Source organism: Onychomys torridus, chromosome 13, assembly GCF_903995425.1.
Source record: "Onychomys torridus chromosome 13, mOncTor1.1, whole genome shotgun sequence".
Classification (NCBI taxonomy): domain Eukaryota; kingdom Metazoa; phylum Chordata; class Mammalia; order Rodentia; family Cricetidae; genus Onychomys; species Onychomys torridus.
The window spans coordinates 55,965,061-55,984,937 of NC_050455.1; the positions used below are offsets into that span (position 1 = coordinate 55,965,061).

Below are 19,877 nucleotides of genomic sequence, written 5' to 3' on the forward strand. Positions count from 1 at the left end.
AAAACAAAAACCAACTTTATATTTTTTTAAACAATAGAAAATATTCTAAATTGGGCAGTGGTGGTGGTGACTGCAGTGGCGGAAGTGGCCCCCACTTTAATCCCAGAACTTGGGAGGCAGATTTCTGAGTTCAAGGCCAGCCTCGTCTACACAAAGCAAGTTCCAGGACAGCCAAGGCTACACAGAGAAACTCTGTCTCAAAAAATTTTTAAAAATTGAAAAAGAAAGAGAAAATGTTCTATGCTTATGGTGAAGATCAAGAAAGTTTATCCCAGAGAACATCATAATTAAAATAATTTAACTGTATATTATTATGTATGACTACCTAAAAAATTATATATACACATACACGATACCATAATATCATGACAGTAAAGAATATTTCAGAAGTACATAGCATTTTCTTAAAGGTCATTTACTTAGCTACCTTAAGAAAGAAAGCCTACAATAACTAAAATTATAAACACGTCCTTTTGAGTGCCATCCTAACAAACAAAACTTCTGTAATTTCAAGATGGCTCAGTGGATAAAGGTGCTTGCTGCCAAGCTTCCTGACCTCCTGACCTGAGTTTCAGCTTCAGGATCCACATGGTGGAAGAAATCAGTTCTGCAAGTTGTCCTCTGACCCTAGTACACTAAGTAAATAAACAAATACATGCAAGGCCTTGGGTTTGATCCCCAGCCCAATTACACCTATCATCATGTCTGATGTACACGTGTGAGCACACACATGCTATGGCCACCCATGTGGAGTCCGAGGACAACGGTTTGGACTCAGCTCACTGGCACTAGACTTGCATTTTACTATCCTTGTAAACGCAGTTGACTAACCTGTGCCCTGTTAAACTCTCCCAGAACGTGATGGTCCCGTCAGTCCCACAAGTCATAACCCATGCGTGAGGTGCCCCCTTTGCCTTGGTCCCGACACAGACAAAAGCCTCCAGTCCATATCCAAGAAGAAGGCTGCACAGCAGGTTAGCATGGTCTTCACAATCACCCTGGAAGGTAAAGTCAAGTAAGATTAGTAGGTATTCACAGCTCCATTAAATACCTAAATAAAAACTACAATAAAAGGTTCAACCATTAGTCCAGCGTTAATCTAAAACAAGGAGAACATATACTACTGTGAAGGGGCTCTAATTCTAAGGAACATTGACATTAGCACAGTGGGCTATCTAATCTCAGGCTGGATCTTAGCTGCTGTGTATCTAGTTCATTAGAATTTCTGTTGTTACTGGATTTAGGCCAACAATTAATTTTCATATATAAGTTATATTTATTTATTTATTTATTGCTTTGATTTTTTTTGTTTTTCAAGACAGGGTCTCTCTACATAGCCCTGGATATCCTGGAACTCACTATGTAGATCATGCTGGTTTAGCAATCCACCTGCCTCAGCCTCCCAAGTGCTGGGATTAAAGGCAGGGGCCACCACCACCTGGCTTTATAAGTTGGATTTTAATTCTATTTGATAACTTTTATGAAACACATTTTATGACAAGAATAATTAGTTTGAGTTAATCATGACCACAGTGGCAGGCAAAGAATTTACCAACCCTAAGTCAAACTTTTGTTAATTGCTTAATTTTTATGTCTGCTGGGTCTCATGGAGACCTAGGAAGGGTTTCTTGAGCTATCTGGTATGTACTTGATACCTGCTCCTTTTAATTATGTGAATTTTAACAGATTTGACACTGGTTTAGTGAGTATTGCCTCATTAAATCTACTTTGAAATAATTACAAAGCTGGGACTAAACCTTTGTGTTTATGGGATCCTTCTAAGCATTTTCAGTATTGCTTTAGTTATTAAGCTACATGAACTGAGTAAACATTAGTATATAAAATTCACTTGACGGTTTTCATAAAGTTTAAGTTTTTTATGAATTGCAATTAAATTCTTTTTTGGGGGGAAGAATACATACAAAAATTAAGCCCTAAATTTGGAAACCTTTAGAAATAAGGTGGTAGAAAACATTCATTGGCTGAGTTTCTTGTTTTGTGGGTTTGGCAATAAGGCGCATAACTTTATTCCAAGCACTCAGGGACAGAGGCAGGTGGATCTTTGTCAATTTGAGACCAGCCTGGTCTACAGAGCAAGTTCCAGGCCAGCCAGGACTACACAGAGAGACCCTGTTATCAAAAACACCACAAAACAAACAAAAATAAAAACAAGAAACTAACCTTTCCAACTGACAAATCAACCTCTCACTCAAATGTTTCTTCTGCTAAATGAACTGTCCATTGTGACCGTGCGCTCTATTTACACAACCATGAACAAAACTACTACAACACAGCACAGGTGGAAGCTTGTCTTTCCCAGTCACACTGGCAGTAAATGTTAAAGCAGTCTTACTTATTTGCTCACTATATTAGCAACAGTTTTAGAGGAGATTAAGAATCATCCCATAATCTAAGTTAAGTTACTAAAACCATTCAAAGTTTCGTATCAGGAGCTGGAGAGATGGTTCAGCAGTTAAGAGCACTGGCTGCTATTCAGAGGACCTGGGTTTCCCAGCACCCACATGGTGACTCAATCCTCTCTAACTCCAGTTCCAGGGGATTTGATGCCCTCTTCTGGCCTCTGTAAATACTGTATACATGTCATGCACAGAAAAACATGCACTCAAAACACCAATACACATAAAATAAAAATACATAGTTTTCTTGTAAAATTTAATATCAAATTTATACAAGTTACTAAATACAATTCTGTTTAAAACTAAAGAAAAATGCAAACCACTAAATCCAAGATTTTTTTCATAATTATTCTGTTTATAGATTTTGTTTTGTTTTTTGGAGATAGGGTTTCTATGTGCAGCCCTGGCTGTCCTGGAATTCACTCTGTAGACTAGGCTGGCCTCGAACCCAGAAACCTGCCCGTTTCTGCCTCCCAAGTACTGGAATTAAAGGCCTGCACCAATACTCCCAGCTAAGATTTTTGTTCTTTTTTGAGATACAGTCTATGTAGACTTGATTTGACCTGGAGCTTGCTTTGTACACTAGGCTGGCCTCATAGTCAGAGAACAACCTGCCTCTGCCTTTGTACACCACTACATCTAGATGTTCTGTTCTTGAGACAAGATCTCACTACATAGTACAGGCTGGCCTAGAGCTTTCTGTTGTCCAGACTGGTCTTGAACCCATGACCTTTTGTCCCAGCCTCCCAAGTGCTGGAATTATAGGCATGAGCCAACACATTTAACTCTATGACTTTGTTTCTGACAAGTAGGTATGAGTCTCTATCATAAAGGAACAAACAACATTCTATTAAATAAGAAATTTCGTACAAAAATAAAGATGCTAAGCTTTTAAGTGCTGACTGTAAATGTCACAGATAATAGAGGTAAGATTTGACTTGTTCAAGTTGATAATAGGTACATATTCAAGGAAATTCTGTATGCTATAAATTAAGAATATTAATGATAACGAATATCACTACTTGTTATGTGATATTCAAATATATGATACCTTGTTTCTACAGAGAAAAGCCAGCAGAGTGCACCACTGCTCCTGTTTGCCACCTCCTCCGATAACGGGGGCTCGTTCGTAACCAAGGACATTAACAAACCGTGCTGCTTGCCTCGGAGTATCCAGAAGCCGTCCAGCTCGAAGTGGTTTAACATAGGAACAGACTGGTCTATTTATCCCGTTCTCATCCTGGAGGAAGAAGGGGAAGACATTAGCTGCAACACCAAGTTAATCATCCCAAGTGTCACATCTTTCTATTATCCTGTAGATAATTCTGGAAACCATTTATTGAGTGTTTACCATGTATCTAGCGCTAGGCTACTAATGGTTGACTAACATCTTTTAAATTGTTATAAGTTCTATTTTATTCTCATTTCATAAATGAAACAAACTATAGCTATCATACATTGGAGCCAGGATTATGTTTTGCTTTGTTTTTAGAGACAGGGTTTCTCTGTGTAGCCCTAGCTGTCCTGGAACTCACTCTGTAGACCAGGTGAGTCTCGAATTCAGATGTCCTGCCTCTGCCTCCTGAGTGCTAGGATCAGAGGTTTGTGCTGGAACCAGGATTTTTAAAACCTAAGCTGTCTGACGTCAAAGCCTGTAGTAGTTAAGAACTGCTCTGAAAAGGGGTCAGCAGATAGATAAAGGAAGGAAAGGACATCTAAATCTAAGCTGAAATAATCTTTTGTATTACCACACAGAACTTTATATCCAGAGAAAATATTTGACTGATTAAAGATAGTCAATTGAAAGCGGAATTTGAAAAAAACGGTCTAGAAAAATGTTATATATTCTAAACAGAGGATGCAGCTTTTGAATTTTTTATTTTTATTTTTATTTATTTTTTTTTTTGAGACGTGGTCTCAGCTGGCCTAGAACTATGTAGAGTTAGCTGGCCTTAAACTCATAAATCCGCCTGCTTCTGCCTCTCAAGTGTTGGTAGTAAAGGCGTGTGCTATGACAACCCAAAAGGAGCGCATGTTAACAATTGTGCTGAATGACTACTAAGGATACAAAGCTCTCTCACAACTGCCTACTACCATGTTTTTAGAATTGGTATTAACAAAGCTTACTTGTTTCTTAACATTTTGATTACTAATACAGCCAAGTGAAGGAGCCACTGGTGACTAAAACTTTGGAGATGCCAGGCAATAGTGGCGCACGCCTTTAATCCCAGCACTCAGGAGGCAGAGCCAGGCAGATCTCAGTGAGTTCGAGGCCAGGCTGGGCTACCAAGTGAGTTCCAGGAAAGTCACAAAGCTACACAGAGAAACCCTGTCTCAAAAAACAAACAAAAAAAAAAAAAAAAAAACAAACAAACAACAACAACAACAAAAAACAACTTTGGAGATGATGCAAAATGCTCTGATGGAATAAAACCTAACTCAGGCAATAGAAACACTACTGCTCAGTTTTTAGAACCACTAATGTATTTCTACACAGCACTTCTCCAGTACAATCCCATATCTTAGCAAGGATAACACTATATACAGTTAGAAGCATTTTTTCTCCTTCTCACCAATGCTAATTTGGGACTTTTTTTTTTTTTTTTTTTTTTTTTTTTTTTTGGTTTTTCAAGACAGGGTTGCTCTATGTAGTTTGGTGCCTGTCCTGGATCTCGCTCTGTAGACCAGGCTGGCCTTGAACTCACAGAGATCCGCTGGGATTAAAGGCCCAGTTGCTAATTTAGGACTCTTATTCCCAAGCTCCCTATTTAGAAATGAAGCCATTTGTAGTTTGTCCGAATGATTAGGGAGTGCAGGATATATATATATATGAATGCATACATCTGAGACACTTATGTCAAAATAAACTAACACTGTACAGGAACTCAATATATATAAACTATTTGATCTATTCCTCAGAAGCTATACTTATATATTAAGTAGAAACTATACCTTAAATTTTAATCTCTAGACTAGTAATATGTAGCATGTAATATTTCTTAACACTGGGTAGCCACAGCTCCAGTGTGTCACCTGATTGCAAGGTAAACAACTGATATCCCTTAGTGTATTATGTTGCTAAGACACAACAGGGCAGGTCAGCTATACTAACAGCACTTTCAACCTAACATGTTCCCAAACATGAAACTACACCATGAGTCAAGGTGCATCTAGGTGAAATTATACAGTTAAATATCCCTGGTCTTTGGCTTAGAAATATTGGTTATATGTAGAGAGCCGCTTGTAGCCGCACCCTAAAGATGGCTCTGGCTTCTACCCTCTGCCTTCCCGATGGCAAACACTCTTTAGGGTAAACAGCTCCTTATTTGGCTATGGCTGGATTCGTGTGTTGCTGGCATATGCGTGAACCTGTGGACAGTGCCCACGTGGCTGCTTGGGGTTGGCAGCCCAGCCCTACTTAGGTGCTGGGAGAGGCTTGCCCCAGCGAGAGAGACACAATGTAACTAATCAAAGGTCTGAATAAACTGTGATGAGAAGGATCCAGGTGTCGCGTCTTCCTTGCTGGTCGAGGCGGGCGCGACAAGTGGTGGCCTCCTACGGGGACAATTACCACGGCTCTCTCCGGATTCAGAACTCATTTACAGTAAGGCGGTATACCGGTAAGTCCTCAGAAAAAACTGGGGATCCGCGACAAAAGCGGGTAACGCTCACCTGTAGAAGGGAGAGCGGGAAAGCAGAGCCGCGACAAGAGCGGACGGATAATTTAATTGGGCCGCGACAAGAGCGGACGGATAATTAGATAAAACAAGCAGGAGCCCGGAGGGCTGGAGCAATTCTGCAAAGGCTCTGAGAAACCTCCGAGAAACTTTTCAAATTGAGAAAAGAAAAAAAAAAGTATACTAACATGGGCGCCTCCTCCTCACACCCAATTTTTTTGGCTCTTAACGAGCTGCTTCTCTCTAAGAAACTGAAAATAAAAAAACGCACCCTAGAGCGATTTCTGGAACAATGTGATGTAATTGCTCCTTGGTTTGCAATTTCTGGAAGCCTCACAGTGCCTTCCTGGGAGAAGTTGGGAAGAGACTTAGATTTTGCCGCAGAGCAGGGCACACTTAAGCAGGGGGTTAGACCAGTCTGGAGACTAATAAGAGGATGTTTACAAGATCAGAGATGCAGTGAGGCAGTTGAGAATGGTCAAACTGCTCTGGAAATACTGCAGGAAGAGAGATCTGACAGGGCAGCCTCGGACAAGACAGCCACAAAGAGAACACTTCCAGGAAAGACAGGGCAAGTAAAAAGGGAGACAAAAGCTGAGAAAAAATATCCTAGCCTTTCTGAGTTGGAAGACTCGTGTGCTTCCGATGTTTACTCGTGTGCTTCTGATCTCTCCGATTCTGTCTCGGATGATGAGGATGTTGAATCCGTTTGTGAGTCATTGCAACGAGTAAGGGTTAGAAAGAAAAGAAAAGAAAGAGGAGGATTCAAACAGTTAGAAAAGGGCCATGAGAGCATGATCCCTTCTGCTCCCCCTCCGTATCCTGGGGCAATGGGGGCAGAGGGCGGAATGTCTTTTAATCCTGGAGTATGGAGAAAAGTCAGAACGGAAATGCAAGCTGCATTCCCTGTATTTCAGAATCCTCAGAATCAGAGATATCATGAACCTCTAGAATTCAAGGTTGTAAAATCATTAGCAGAGTCTGTCAGGACATATGGCATTACAGCCTCTTTTACAGTAGCTCAGTTGGAAGCTCTGCATAGGCATGCTATGACTCCCTCAGACTGGATGAACCTTGCACGAGCCTGTTTAAGTTCTGGTCAGTATTTAGATTGGAAAGCATTTCTGATAGAGTTCGCTAGTGAACAGGCTGCAGCTAATAGGGCTGCTGGTGGAGGTCAAGCTGCTTGGGATATGGATATGTTACTTGGACAAGGTAGATTTGCAAATCAGCAAAATGGGTATCCTATCCAGGTTTATGAGCAAATTAACAACATTGCTACCAGAGCTTGGAAGGCATTGCCCAATAGAGGAGAAGTTAGTGGTAATCTCACTAAAATTGTCCAAGGACCCATGGAACCCTTTTCAGATTTCGTAGCTCGCCTAGTGGATGCAGCTGGAAAGATATTTGGTGATCCTGATACAGCCATGCCTTTAGTTAAGCAGTTGGTTTATGAGCAGTGCACTAAGGAATGTAGAGCTGCTATTACACCTTATAAAACTAAAGGATTAGAGGTTTGGATGAAAGTCTGCAGGGAACTAGGGGGACCATTAACCAATGCTGGGCTGGCTGCTGCAGTTTTACAAATTAGCCAGAAAAGGGCAGGTGGCACTGGGACCTGCTTCCGATGTGGTAAAATGGGGCATATGAGACGCAACTGCCCCCAAGGAGGAAGTAATCAAGGGGAAAGTAACCAGAGACCAAATAGTGCCCAACGCCTGGTCCCGGGACTGTGCCCTAAGTGTAAGAAAGGAAAACATTGGGCGAGTGAGTGCAGATCAGTCAGGGATGTTAATGGACAGCCTTTGAGGAATAATACTCCTTCAAAAAACGGACAGCGGGGCCCCCAGCCTCAGGGCCCGCAAATATATGGGGCAATGGAGGATCAGAGACAGGAAGGGAACCAAGAGCAGTGGCCAACCTTCAGACATCCCAAACACCGCGGCGAGCCACTGCAGGTTCAGCAGGATTGGACCTCCGTGCCACCTCCAGACTCATATTAACCCCGCAAATGGGGGTGCAAGTAGTGGAGTCTGATTTTCAAGGCCCCCTTGACCCTGGGACAGTGGGATTATTAATAGGGAGATCATCTACTACCTTAAGGGGATTACGAGTCCATCCTGGAATAGTTGATTCAGATTATACAGGTATAGTTAAAATCATGGTTGAGTCACCAAAAGGAATCACTGCCATTTCCCCGGGAGACAGAATTGCACAACTTATCCTGCTACCCAGCTTACATGATTCTCACCCAGCCTATAGCAGAGAAAGAGGAAGTAACGGATTCGGCTCCTCAGGCACAGACTTAACATTTTTATCTTTAGACTTAGATCAGAGACCCACATTACAGTTAACCATTAATGGCATTAAGATAATGGGACTTTTGGATACTGGTGCAGATCGCAGTATCATAGCTAGTAAAGATTGGCCTCGAAGCTGGCCTATACAGGCTTCCTCACAAACATTGCAGGGACTGGGTTATGCCAGTGTTCCAAATGTTAGTGCAAATTTGTTAAATTGGCAAGATTCCGAAGGTCACTCTGGCATTATGCAACCCTACGTCCTTGAGCTTCCAGTGTCCCTCTGGGGGAGGGATCTTATGAAATCCATGGGCTTTCAGTTAAGTAATGAATACTCCAAAGAATCTAAAAATATTATGAAAAACATGGGGTGTCATCCTGATTTTGGCCTGGGAAAATTTTTACAAGGCAAAAAGGAGCCAATACAAACAGTACCTAGGAAACCCAAACAAGGGTTGGGTTTTTCCTAGGGGCCGCTGAGGAGGGCATTCCCATAACCTGGGTAACAGAGGAGCCAGTTTGGGTTCCTCAGTGGCCACTCTCCTCTGAGAAATTACATGCTGCATATCAATTAGTGAAAGAGCAATTGGAGAAAGGGCACATTAAACCCTCTCTTTCTCCCTGGAATACACCCATATTTGTCATCAAGAAGAAATCAGGAAAATGGAGATTGTTACATGATCTTAGAGCTATAAATGAACAAATGAGAATTATGGGACGTGTACAGTGTGGTCTTCCATTGCTGTCAGCCTTGCCTGAAAATTGGCCTATTATTGTGGTAGATATTAAGGACTGCTTCTTTTCCATTCCACTGAATAGCAAAGACAGTGAGAGATTCGCTTTCACTTTACCTTCCACTAATCATGAGGAACCTGATAAAAGATATCAGTGGGTTGTATTGCCACAAGGCATGGCCAATAGTCCTACAATGTGTCAATTATTTGTAGCAACTGCATTAGAACCTTTGAGAGCACGTTTTCCAGGCTTGAAATGCCTCCATTATATGGATGATATACTGTTAGCAGCTAAAGAAGAGAGCATTCTTCAAGAAGCATATAGCTCACTTGTAGAACTGTTAAAGCAAAAGGGACTCTGTATTGCCCCTGAGAAGGTGCAACAAAGCAAAGTTGTCAATTATCTTGGCTCTAAAATAACTAAACATCATATCATGCCACAAAAGGTAGAGTTAAGGAAGGATCATCTTTGCACATTGAATGATTTTCAGAAATTATTAGGAGATATAAATTGGATAAGAGGAAGTTTAGGAATGGCCAATTATGAGTTAAAACCATTATATGATATTTTAATTGGAGATGCAGCCTTGGATTCACCGAGGCAATTAACCAATGCAGCCCGAGAAGCCTTAACAAAATTAGAAGATAAACTACAAAGAGCTTTTCTTCAAAGAGTACAAAATAATGAGGATATTACCCTGTGCATTCTGCCTACCCAGTTGCAACCTACGGGAATTTTATGGCAGAAAGGACCCTTGTTATGGATTTATACTAAAATCTCACCTGCAAAATCAATTGAGTATTATCCTGTTGCAGTGGCATTACTTGCGCAACAGGGCATTCAACAATGTTTACAATATTTTGGGACATCACCACAAACGCTAGTTGTTCCTTATGATTCTACTCAAGTCAAGGTATTATGTGCTGCCTTGGATGATTGGGCAATTCTGCGTTGTACCTATCCAGGACACATAGATTGCCATTATCCTAAACATCCACTATTAACTTTCTTTAAAGAACATCCTGTAGTTTTCCCTAAAGTAACTGCTTCAAAGCCCATTCCAGGAGCAAGTGTTATATTTACAGATGGGTCTAAGACAGGCTGTGGTGCTTATATGGTGGATTCTAATGAACCTGTAAAGCATCAATTCTTGCCAGGTGCACCTCAACAGGTGGAGCTTTCAATAGTTCTTGAAGTTTTCAAGGCTTGTCCATTTGCTTTTAATTTAGTGTCAGATTCTAGTTAAATCTTCTAGCCCGGTTAGCTCATTGTTTGGACAATTACAGAAACTGATCTGGCAACGTAAAAATCCCTTTTTTGTGCAACATATCCGTGCACATACCAGTCTGCCAGGTCCATTGGCTGAAGGCAATGATATAGTGGATCAGTGTACTAGACAGGAATGGATGTTTGTGGCTTCTGCCATACAACGAGCACATGCTTTCCACAAAGAATTTCATGTTAATGCAAGGACATTACAACAAAAGTTTTCTATCTCACGTGCAGAGGCACGAAAGGTGGTACTAGATTGTTCCCAATGTGTCATTTTTCATCATCCTTCTAGCTTAGGAGTTAACCCTCGTGGTTTGCTCCCCCTAAAAATATGGCAAATGGATGTTACACATATCTCTGAATTTGGACGTGTCAAATATGTACATGTATCTGTTGATACCTGTTCTGGAATCATTCATGCCACCCCAATGGCAGGAGAAAAAGCCTCTCATGTCATTGCTCATTGCTTAGAAGCTTGGGCAGCATGGGGTAAGCCTCAACAGTTAAAGACAGACAATGGTCCTGCATATACTGGACAGAAGTTCACTTCCTTCTGTCAACAGATGAATGTGCAACTTGTACATGGCCTACCATATAATCCACAAGGTCAAGGCATTGTGGAGCGTGCTCATCGCTCCTTGAAGGAGTTGCTTCAAAAACAAAAAGGGGGAATAGGCTATGGCCGTACCCCTAAGGACAGACTTTCTCTTGCATTATTTACTCTGAATTTTTTGAATTTGGATGCTTCTAATTGTTATGCTACAGATTTATCTAAAAAGTTGTCTAGTTATCTTTTAGGTAATTGGACTGGAGAGTTCGATAACCTGATGGACCAGCTGAGAGTGGCTATCGTCACGGTGAATTCGACTCGAGTGGATACCGGACTGGTGGAGGGATTGTCTTCCTGGATTGCTACAGCCATGGGCCACATGAAGGAGTGGGCGGGAATAGGAGCCCTAGTAGGTTTACTGGTGCTCACCTCCCTAGTATGCTTGTGGTGCATTTGTCGCATTAGGATCTCACAGCGTCGCCATGCAGCCATGATTGTCCAAGCCTTTATGGCCATTGATGCAGGACAGTCCCCCCAAGCCTGGCTGGCTACTTTAAAAGATATTTAGGCACAGGATGCGAGGCCTGCGCACTGCACTTGAGGTTATGATACGCTGACCTCAAGAAGAGCAAGTCTGATTGCATGTGGGTTGGTACCCTAACTCCCACCTCTGTGAAAAGGGTATCGGACGGGTCTAATGTTCTCTGGGTGGACGACGCCTGGACAAACATTAGTACATGTTCCATTTTAACAGAGATCAGACCTCTACTCTTGCCTGTTGCTTTGTAAAACAAAAAGGGGGAAACTGTAGAGAGCCGCTTGTAGCCGCACCCTAAAGATGGCTCTGGCTTCTACCCTCTGCCTTCCTGATGGCAAACACTCTTTAGGGTAAACAGCTCCTTATTTGGCTATGGCTGGATTCGTGTGTTGCTGGCATATGCGTGAACCTGTGGACAGTGCCCACGTGGCTGCTTGGGGTTGGCAGCCCAGCCCTACTTAGGTGCTGGGAGAGGCTTGCCCCAGCGAGAGAGACACAATGTAACTAATCAAAGGTCTGAATAAACTGTGATGAGAAGGATCCAGGTGTCGCGTCTTCCTTGCTGGTCGAGGCGGGCGCGACAGTTATACACAATTAATTCACTTAGTATTGCTTTAAAAATAATTTATGTATTATTTTTACTACTGTGTGTAAATGATGCCCAATGCAGGTATGAGGGTCAGAGAACTCTGTGGAGTTGGTTCTTTCCTTCTACCTTTAAATGAGTTCCAGGGACTGAACTCAGGTCGCCAGCTTGCATAGCAAACGCTTTCCTTGCTGTGCCATCCCAATGGCACTTACTACTGTTTTTTGCTTTGTTCTGTAAACAAAACTAACACAATGTATGTCCAGAGCCCCTGTTCTGTACACAGAGTTCAATTTGCATAAGCCATAAAGTATCCAAATGTTTAATCAATTTTAAGTATCATAAAAAAGGAATATTCCAAGTTAATAAAGATTGTATTATGCCATTGACCTAGCAAATAAAAGATAAGTATTTTAGAAATACACATTCACTTATTTGTGTTATGAAAATATTTTTCTATGCAAATTAAATAATAACAGCACTACATCTTGAATACAGGGATGAAACTTTTCTAACATAAATACAAACCTGTGCAAAAATCTTTACCAGCCGTGAGTTGTGTGAGGGTCGAATTTGCAAATACTCTCTCCACCACTGCTTAGCATAGACCAGAAATAAGCGTTCTTTCTCTGCAGTTTTCTGACGTTCCAAGGCAAGCTTGAAATAAAAAAATTCAATTTCCTAAATTACTGGAACAATCTATTGTTCTCCATTCCAGCTACCCTGTCAACTTGACCTAACACTGACTGATTTGCAAACAACTCAACATTTCCCGGATTTTATAACTACACCAATAATCCATAAAATAATCCAAGTGACTCTTCCCTGTACACAACGGAAGTTTTTAAATAATAAGACAGATCAAGCACCTACCGTACTGAAAACTACCTGCCTGAGTTTATTCTCACTCTGGCCCTGCCTCATTTTCTCTCTCCTCCATCCCACAAGCCTCTTGTTTAGCTCCCACTACCTGAAACACCAAGGCCTGATTTTGGGATTACTACTACTGCTAATCTTTCTGTGGTTCAGGCAGCTCTCTAGCCTGGACACCTGAACTACACTGGCCCCCCAGTAACCACTCTATCACATATCACCTTGTAGTAAGTTTTCCATTTAATACCTTCTGTTCCTGGCATTTTGTTTACTCTCTCCAGAATCCTAAAAATAAGCTGCTGTAAGCCAGGCATGGAAGCACATGCTTTCAATCCCAGCATTTAGGAGGCAGAGGTAGGAAGAGCTCTGCGAATTCAAGGCCAACCTGGTTTACATAGTAAGTTCCAGGCTAGCCACAGCTACATAAAAGAGAGACCCTGTCTTAAAAAAAAAATGAAACAGTGCTACCTGTGCACTGTTATGTCCTCAGCACATGGTACCTGGTCTCCTCCCACCCACCCCCTTTTTTTTCCTCAAACGTACATGTATGTGTAGGAGTGTGGATGCGAGTGCCCACAGAGGCCAAGAGTGACTGGATCCCCTGGAGCTGGAGTTGCAGGCAACTTTTAGCATCTGTTTAAGACTAGTAAGAATTCTTGACTAAAATTTTAAGAAGAAGACCAGTGAGGTGGCTCAGTGTGCTAAAGGAGCTTGTCACGTGAGCCTGCTGAACTGAGTTTGATCCCCAAAATGCATGTAAAGATAGGAGAGAGTTAACTCCACAGAGTAGTCCTCTGGCCTCCACACAAGCACCATGGTACATGTGCCCCCACCCCCATTAAGTGCACACACAAGAATACATAAAATTTTAAAAATGTTTACCAAGAATGTGATTTTTTAAAAGGAAGTCTAGAAATTAGACATTTCATATATGTGTGTGTGTGTGTGTGTGTGTGTGTGTGTGTACATATGTACATATACATACATACATATGTATGAAACAGAATAAGCTATCACTAAAAATTACTGTTACCACAGAAAAATGACAAAATATAAAACATCAAGGTCTGGAGAGATGGCTCAGTGGTTAAGAGCACTGGCTGCTCTTCCAGAGGACCTGAGTTTCATTCCTAGCACCCACATTGGGTGGCTCACAACCACCTTTAACTTCAACTTCAGAGGGCTATAACCTTCTCCTCCAGATTCTTTGGGCATCCACACAACATGCATGCACATACATCAACACAAGACACACATATATAAGTAAAATAAATATCTAAAAGCAAATAAGTACATAAAACAATGTTAGGTTTAAAAAGAAGAACCTGGTTGGGCAGACTTGGCACAGGCCTTTAACCCCAGCACTCTGGAGGCAGAGCCAGGCGGATGGATCTCTATGAGTTCAAGGCCAGCCTCGTATACAGAGCAAGACCCAGGACAGGCACCAAAACTACACAGAGAAAAAACAAAAACAAAAATAAAAAAGAACCTGACATGTGTAGTGGCACAGCCTTTAATTCTAGCACATGGGAGGCCGAAGCACGTGGATCTCTGTGAGGTTCAGGCCAGCCAAGGCTACACAGTGAGAGCCTGTGTCAAAAAAATGGAGAACCACGGGTCTGGGGATGACACTCAGTGGTATAAGATGTACATAATTCATGAACCCCTGGATTCAATTCCCAGCTCAAAAACAACAAACTTTGAGCCCAGGCACTCTTGTCTCAAAATAACAACAACAAAACCCCAACAAAATAAATTGTAATTAAAGTAATTATTGGGGCAGTGGTGGCATACACCTTTAATCCCAGCACTTGAGAGGCAGAGAAGCGGGGATGGATCTCTGAGTTCAAGACCAGGCTAGTATACAGAGTGAGCTCCAGGACAGCTAGAGCTACACAGAGAAACCCGTCTTAAATTTAAAAAAAAAAAAAAAAAAAAATCAAATAATTTGTTTATATATCATATGGTTTTATAAATAACATATACACACATACACAATAATAAATAAATAAAATTTTAAAGGGCTATGGCGATAATTCAGTGGCATAGTGCTTGTCTACCATGTATGTGTAAGGCCCTCAGTTCAAGCCCTAGTATAGCAAATAAGTAAAATATATTTCTTAAAATAAAAGAGCAATAAAAACTAAGAGATAACAAGACTATATGGCCTAGCATGTGGCAAGGCCCTGGGTTTGTGCACAGAGAGGGTGGTTGGGAGGAAAGAAGGGGAGAGGGAGAAAGTCTAAGACCATAAGACATGATGGGGTTGCATAAAAGTACAACTCCAAGACTAGAGTATATAGTCAAGGAGAATTATTCCACAAGAAAGCAGAGCCACAGCTGCAACTGAGGACCAAGGACACAGAAATCCAACTCAAGGGACTGAGAAATCTGGTGATCTCACCAAACACAGGTAGTTACTGCTGAGACCCGACAATACAGTCAGGAGAGTATACAGGGGCCGAGCAGCTGAGTCTCAGACCAGCCTATGAATGCCTGTCCAATGGATCTCTGAGAGGGGCAAGGCCCGTGGAGGCCCTCTCTCACTTGGCAAAGACCAATGGACTTTGGGGCAGTGCAGGACATTGCTGGATTCACAGGGCTTGCAGGCTCTTTTCTCCTTCATTATGCTGTTGATTCTTTTGGTGGATTTTAGTTTTACTTTGTCAGTCACACATGTGACAGCTATAACTTTCCCTGGAAATTCTGTTTTCTCAAATGTTTTCCCCTAAGATTCGGCAGGAGGCTAATGTTTCTCAAATTTCTTATCTGGAATTACTGACCCTGAGAACTTTTCTGACTCACACAATGCAATGCAAAAAATGTGGGATGGATGGATAGGTCCACCTCAACCATCCACAGCAGCTTACATTGGTGGAGGAATGGTCTGGTGGAATGGCAAGAGCACCTTATCAAAGTCTGCCTTTTACAGAGACACTGAGACAAGCAGGACCTCTTACAGGCCAGGGAACAATATAAAAGCATATCCTCTTTTTTTTTTTGAGACAAAGTTCCTCTGTGTAGCCTTGGCTGTCTTGGAACTCTGTAGACCAGGCTAGACTTAAACTCAGAGATCCACCTGTCTCTGCTTCCTGAGTGCTGGGACTGAAGGTGTGTGCCACCACAGACCAGCATAAAGGTATATTTTACAGATATGAAAACATTTTTCAGGTTCAAATATTGTTGTCCTTAGTGCCACAAGAGCAGGATGTGCCTAGCTCGGTATTTAGCTAAGCCTGCAAAAATGCTGAACTCGAAGTCTAGTATCAAGTTATTATGTACAGGATGGGAAAATGTGTTTAGGGAAGCATAAAGGGGAACAAGGGGGGCTTTTATGATGACTACGATGTCATTCTTAGAAGTCAAAAACAGAAGCTAACAATAAAACTGTTTCTGTAAGCCTGGTAGAACAAGCTCTGGTAAAGGATAAAGACAGATGGCTCAAGCTTGTGTGCAATCCATCGGGTGGCCAGATTTTTCCTTGTGCTTCTTCCTGTCCCGGGACCTGAACTCGAGCAAGGCTGGACCCCAGCAGGAGAGAAAGCCTCCCCAAGCATTCTACAGAGGACTACACAAAGACCAAGCTCTCAGTGAGTGTATGAAATGAAGATGGCTCGGCAGAAAAAGGTCTAAGGACCTGAGCTTGATCCCTGGGACCCGCATGGTGCAATGACAGCATCCACTCCTGAAAAATCGCACAGCAGCACAGCCCCACCCCCAATGTACACAAACACATGCAAGTGCAATAAAGCTTTTTTAGATACCGCCCCATGATGCTGCTCCACACCCCTTCAACTTTGTGACTCTTTCCCGGTCACACTTCTAGTCCTGGAGTTTGATCAAACCCGGGGCCTTGTAATGTCTTAGCAAGCACTGCCACTGAGCTGCATCACCAGTCCCAGCTTGCTCTTTCTTCTTTCTTTTTTTTGGTTATCAAGACAGGGTTTCTCTGTGTAGCCTGTCCTGGATCTCACTGTGTAGACCAGGCTGGCCTCGAACTCACAGAGATCCACCTGGCTCTGCCTCCTCCCGAGTGCTGGGGTTACAGCCTGGCAGCCCCAGCTTTCTAGTTCTTTTCCGATCTCTCTGGTTAATTTTAGAGTACACATCTGAACAGGAACGTTAGTTTTTTTCTAAAAAGAAAATACTTTCTGGGGTAAATACTTCCTACAACTAAAGCAAATGTACAAAGAGAAACTGACTTACCTGTGTGTTCACTACTTCTTGAGACAGTGTTTGGTTGAGTGGTGGGTACATCTCAAGTTTTATGTTTAAAATTCCCACAGAAACTTTTGATTCTGTGCCTATAAATACAAATAAATAGTTAAAATTCTGATTAAACGCTATTTTACAGGTCTTCCTCCTGTAAAGCCCTCTTGTCGACATAAAATGTATTTACAGACAGTATTTATAAGAAGGTAAGACTGACACTAATCATCATACCTACACCCATAAGTTCCACAGTCAGACTGGTCACTCCATTTTCTGAGCCCAAAACTGATCTCCATTCCAGAAAATAGGATGCCACTAAAGTGGTCTCACCAAATATGTCTGTTTTGATCAGCACCATGTGAATTGGATCACTTATTGATAACATTGTTGTTGAATCAGCCATTCTAGTTCCATCACCTAGCAACACAAACCGAAGACAAAATACACATATTACTTAGGAACACAGAATCATTTTACAAGCTCAGGGTGTAGCTAAATGGTAGTGATTACCTAGCATGCCCAAAGCCTTTGATTCCATACCCAGCACCACATGCACATGTGTGCACACACATGAGCACTCAGGTATACATACATACATACATACATACATACATACATACATACATACATCACACAGACAGACACAGACACAGACAGACAGACAGACAGACAGACACACACACACACACACACACACACACACACGCACACTTATTGAAAAGTATACTAAATAAGCTTACATACAATAAAATAATTTGGTGAGGTCTCTGAAAGTATGCCAGAATCTGGGGGAAAAATATCATCCCACTTCAATGACTGACACTTGACAGGACTAGCAGAGTGTGACGACTTACTTAGAAGTTATTTAGTTATGTTACTTACTGTAGTCAGTTCTTCCTGATCCAGGGAAAGTTTATTCTTGAAAAGAGTTTATTATATTATATTATATACTACTACTATAAAAAAAAAAGGCCATCGGCTTGGTGAGATGTATACACCTCCAATCCCAGCACTCTGAAAGTGGAGGTAGTATGACCTGTGAGTTCAAGGCCAGTCAGAGTACTTAGTGAGATCCATCTCAAAAAAAGCACACACACACACAAAGAGACCCCTAGAACTCCAGGGGGCTGGACAGATTGCTCAGTGACTAAGAACACTTGTTCTTTGCAGAGGCTGTGTGTTCAATTCCCAGCACTGACATGGCCACTGACAACCCTCTGTAACTCCAGTTCCGGGGGATCTTATGTCCTCTGCTAGTTTCTGTGGGCACTGCACATCACCTGCTATGCACAAACACACACACATGCAGGCACAATGACCATACACATAAAATAAATTTAAAAAAAACCCTACCACATGTCAACATTAATTCTCAAATTACATTCATTCTACAACTCCAGAAATTATCAAGTATTATTTATATAAAACTGAAAGATCCAGGGGCCAAGATGGCTTAGTGGTCATTAACCCACATGCTGTACAACCACAGGTCAGAACCTTAGAACTCACATTAATTCCTGAAGTTTGATCCACCTACCTCTGTCTCCCAAGTGCTGAGGATTAAAGGCATGCGCCACAACTGCCCAGCTAATTAACATTTTTTAATTTTAAGTCTTCGTGTGTGTGTGTGTGTGTGTGTGTGTGTGTGTGCGCGCGCGCGCTAACATTTTCTCTGTCTCTCTCTTTGGTTTTTAAAGACAGAGTTTCTCTGTGTAGTCCTGGCAGTCCTTGGAACCCTAGACCAGGCTGGCCTAGAACTCACAGATCTATCTGCCTCTGCCTTCCAAGGGCTGGGATTAAAGACGTGGCTACCGCAATGGCCTTCCTTTATTTATTTATTTTTTAAAGATTTATTTGCCGGGCAGTGGTGGGAGGCAGAGCCAGGTGGATCTCTGTGAGTTCGAGGCCAGCCTGGTCTACAGAGTTAGTTCCAGGAAAGGCTCAAAGCTACACAGAGAAACCCTGTCTCAAAAAAAACAAAAAAACAAAAAAATATTTATTTATTATGTATATAGTGTTCTGCCTACATGCATGCTTACAGGTCAGAAGAGGGCACCAGATCTCATCATGGATTGTTGTGAGCCACCATGTGGTTGCTGGGAATTGAACTCAGGACCTATGGAAGAGCAGCCAGTGCTCTTAACCGCTGAGCCATCTCTCTAGCCCTGGCCTCCCTTTAAAAATGTTAATGGTCTACAGAGTGAGTTCCAGGACAGCCAAGACTACACAGAGAAACCCTGTCTTGAAAAAATAATTAAAAAGCCCCCCCCCCCCAAAACAAACTTTTTTGTAGGGAGAAAAAAAAATCTCAAAAGGACTGGGGTTACGTCAGTTTGTAGAGTGCTTGTCTATTATGGACAAGGCCTTGGGTTTGACCTCAGCCTCAAATAAACCATGTCTGTTGGCACACACCTAAAACTCAAGCACTAGAGGATATAGGCAAGAGAGTCAGAAGCTTAGGGCCGCCTTCAGCTATATGCTGAGTTCGAGGATGCCTGTGCTACTTGAGACCCTAGCTCATAAAAACTCTGAGGCATCTTTTAAAGGCACTAAACTATTTAGGCAGCCTTCTGCAATTTTGCTTGCTCTATGGCTTTAGGTTGGTAAGTAAAATGTATCTAATGCATTGATACATTATATAAACTTTTGACTTTTTAAAAATACATGGTATTTTTGAGACATGGTCTCACTATGTAGCTCACTCAGGCTGGCCTCCA

The 19,877-nt window shown here is 41.9% G+C and overlaps 1 protein-coding gene across 2 annotated transcripts in view; it reads right to left on the reverse strand.

Annotated features, from left to right (window-relative positions):
* The window catches only part of Cep76 (centrosomal protein 76), a 28,114-nt gene that overhangs the window by 3,626 nt on the left and 4,611 nt on the right, over positions 1-19,877 (reverse strand). For both annotated transcript variants that reach the window (XM_036205326.1, XM_036205325.1), the window contains exons 5-9: positions 17,392-17,577; positions 17,155-17,252; positions 12,604-12,732; positions 3,469-3,657; positions 832-998 (exon numbers count right to left, since the gene is read on the reverse strand). In XM_036205326.1, the coding sequence (XP_036061219.1) occupies positions 832-998; positions 3,469-3,657; positions 12,604-12,732; positions 17,155-17,252; positions 17,392-17,577 (769 nt within the window). The remainder of the gene's footprint in view (positions 1-831; positions 999-3,468; positions 3,658-12,603; positions 12,733-17,154; positions 17,253-17,391; positions 17,578-19,877) is intronic.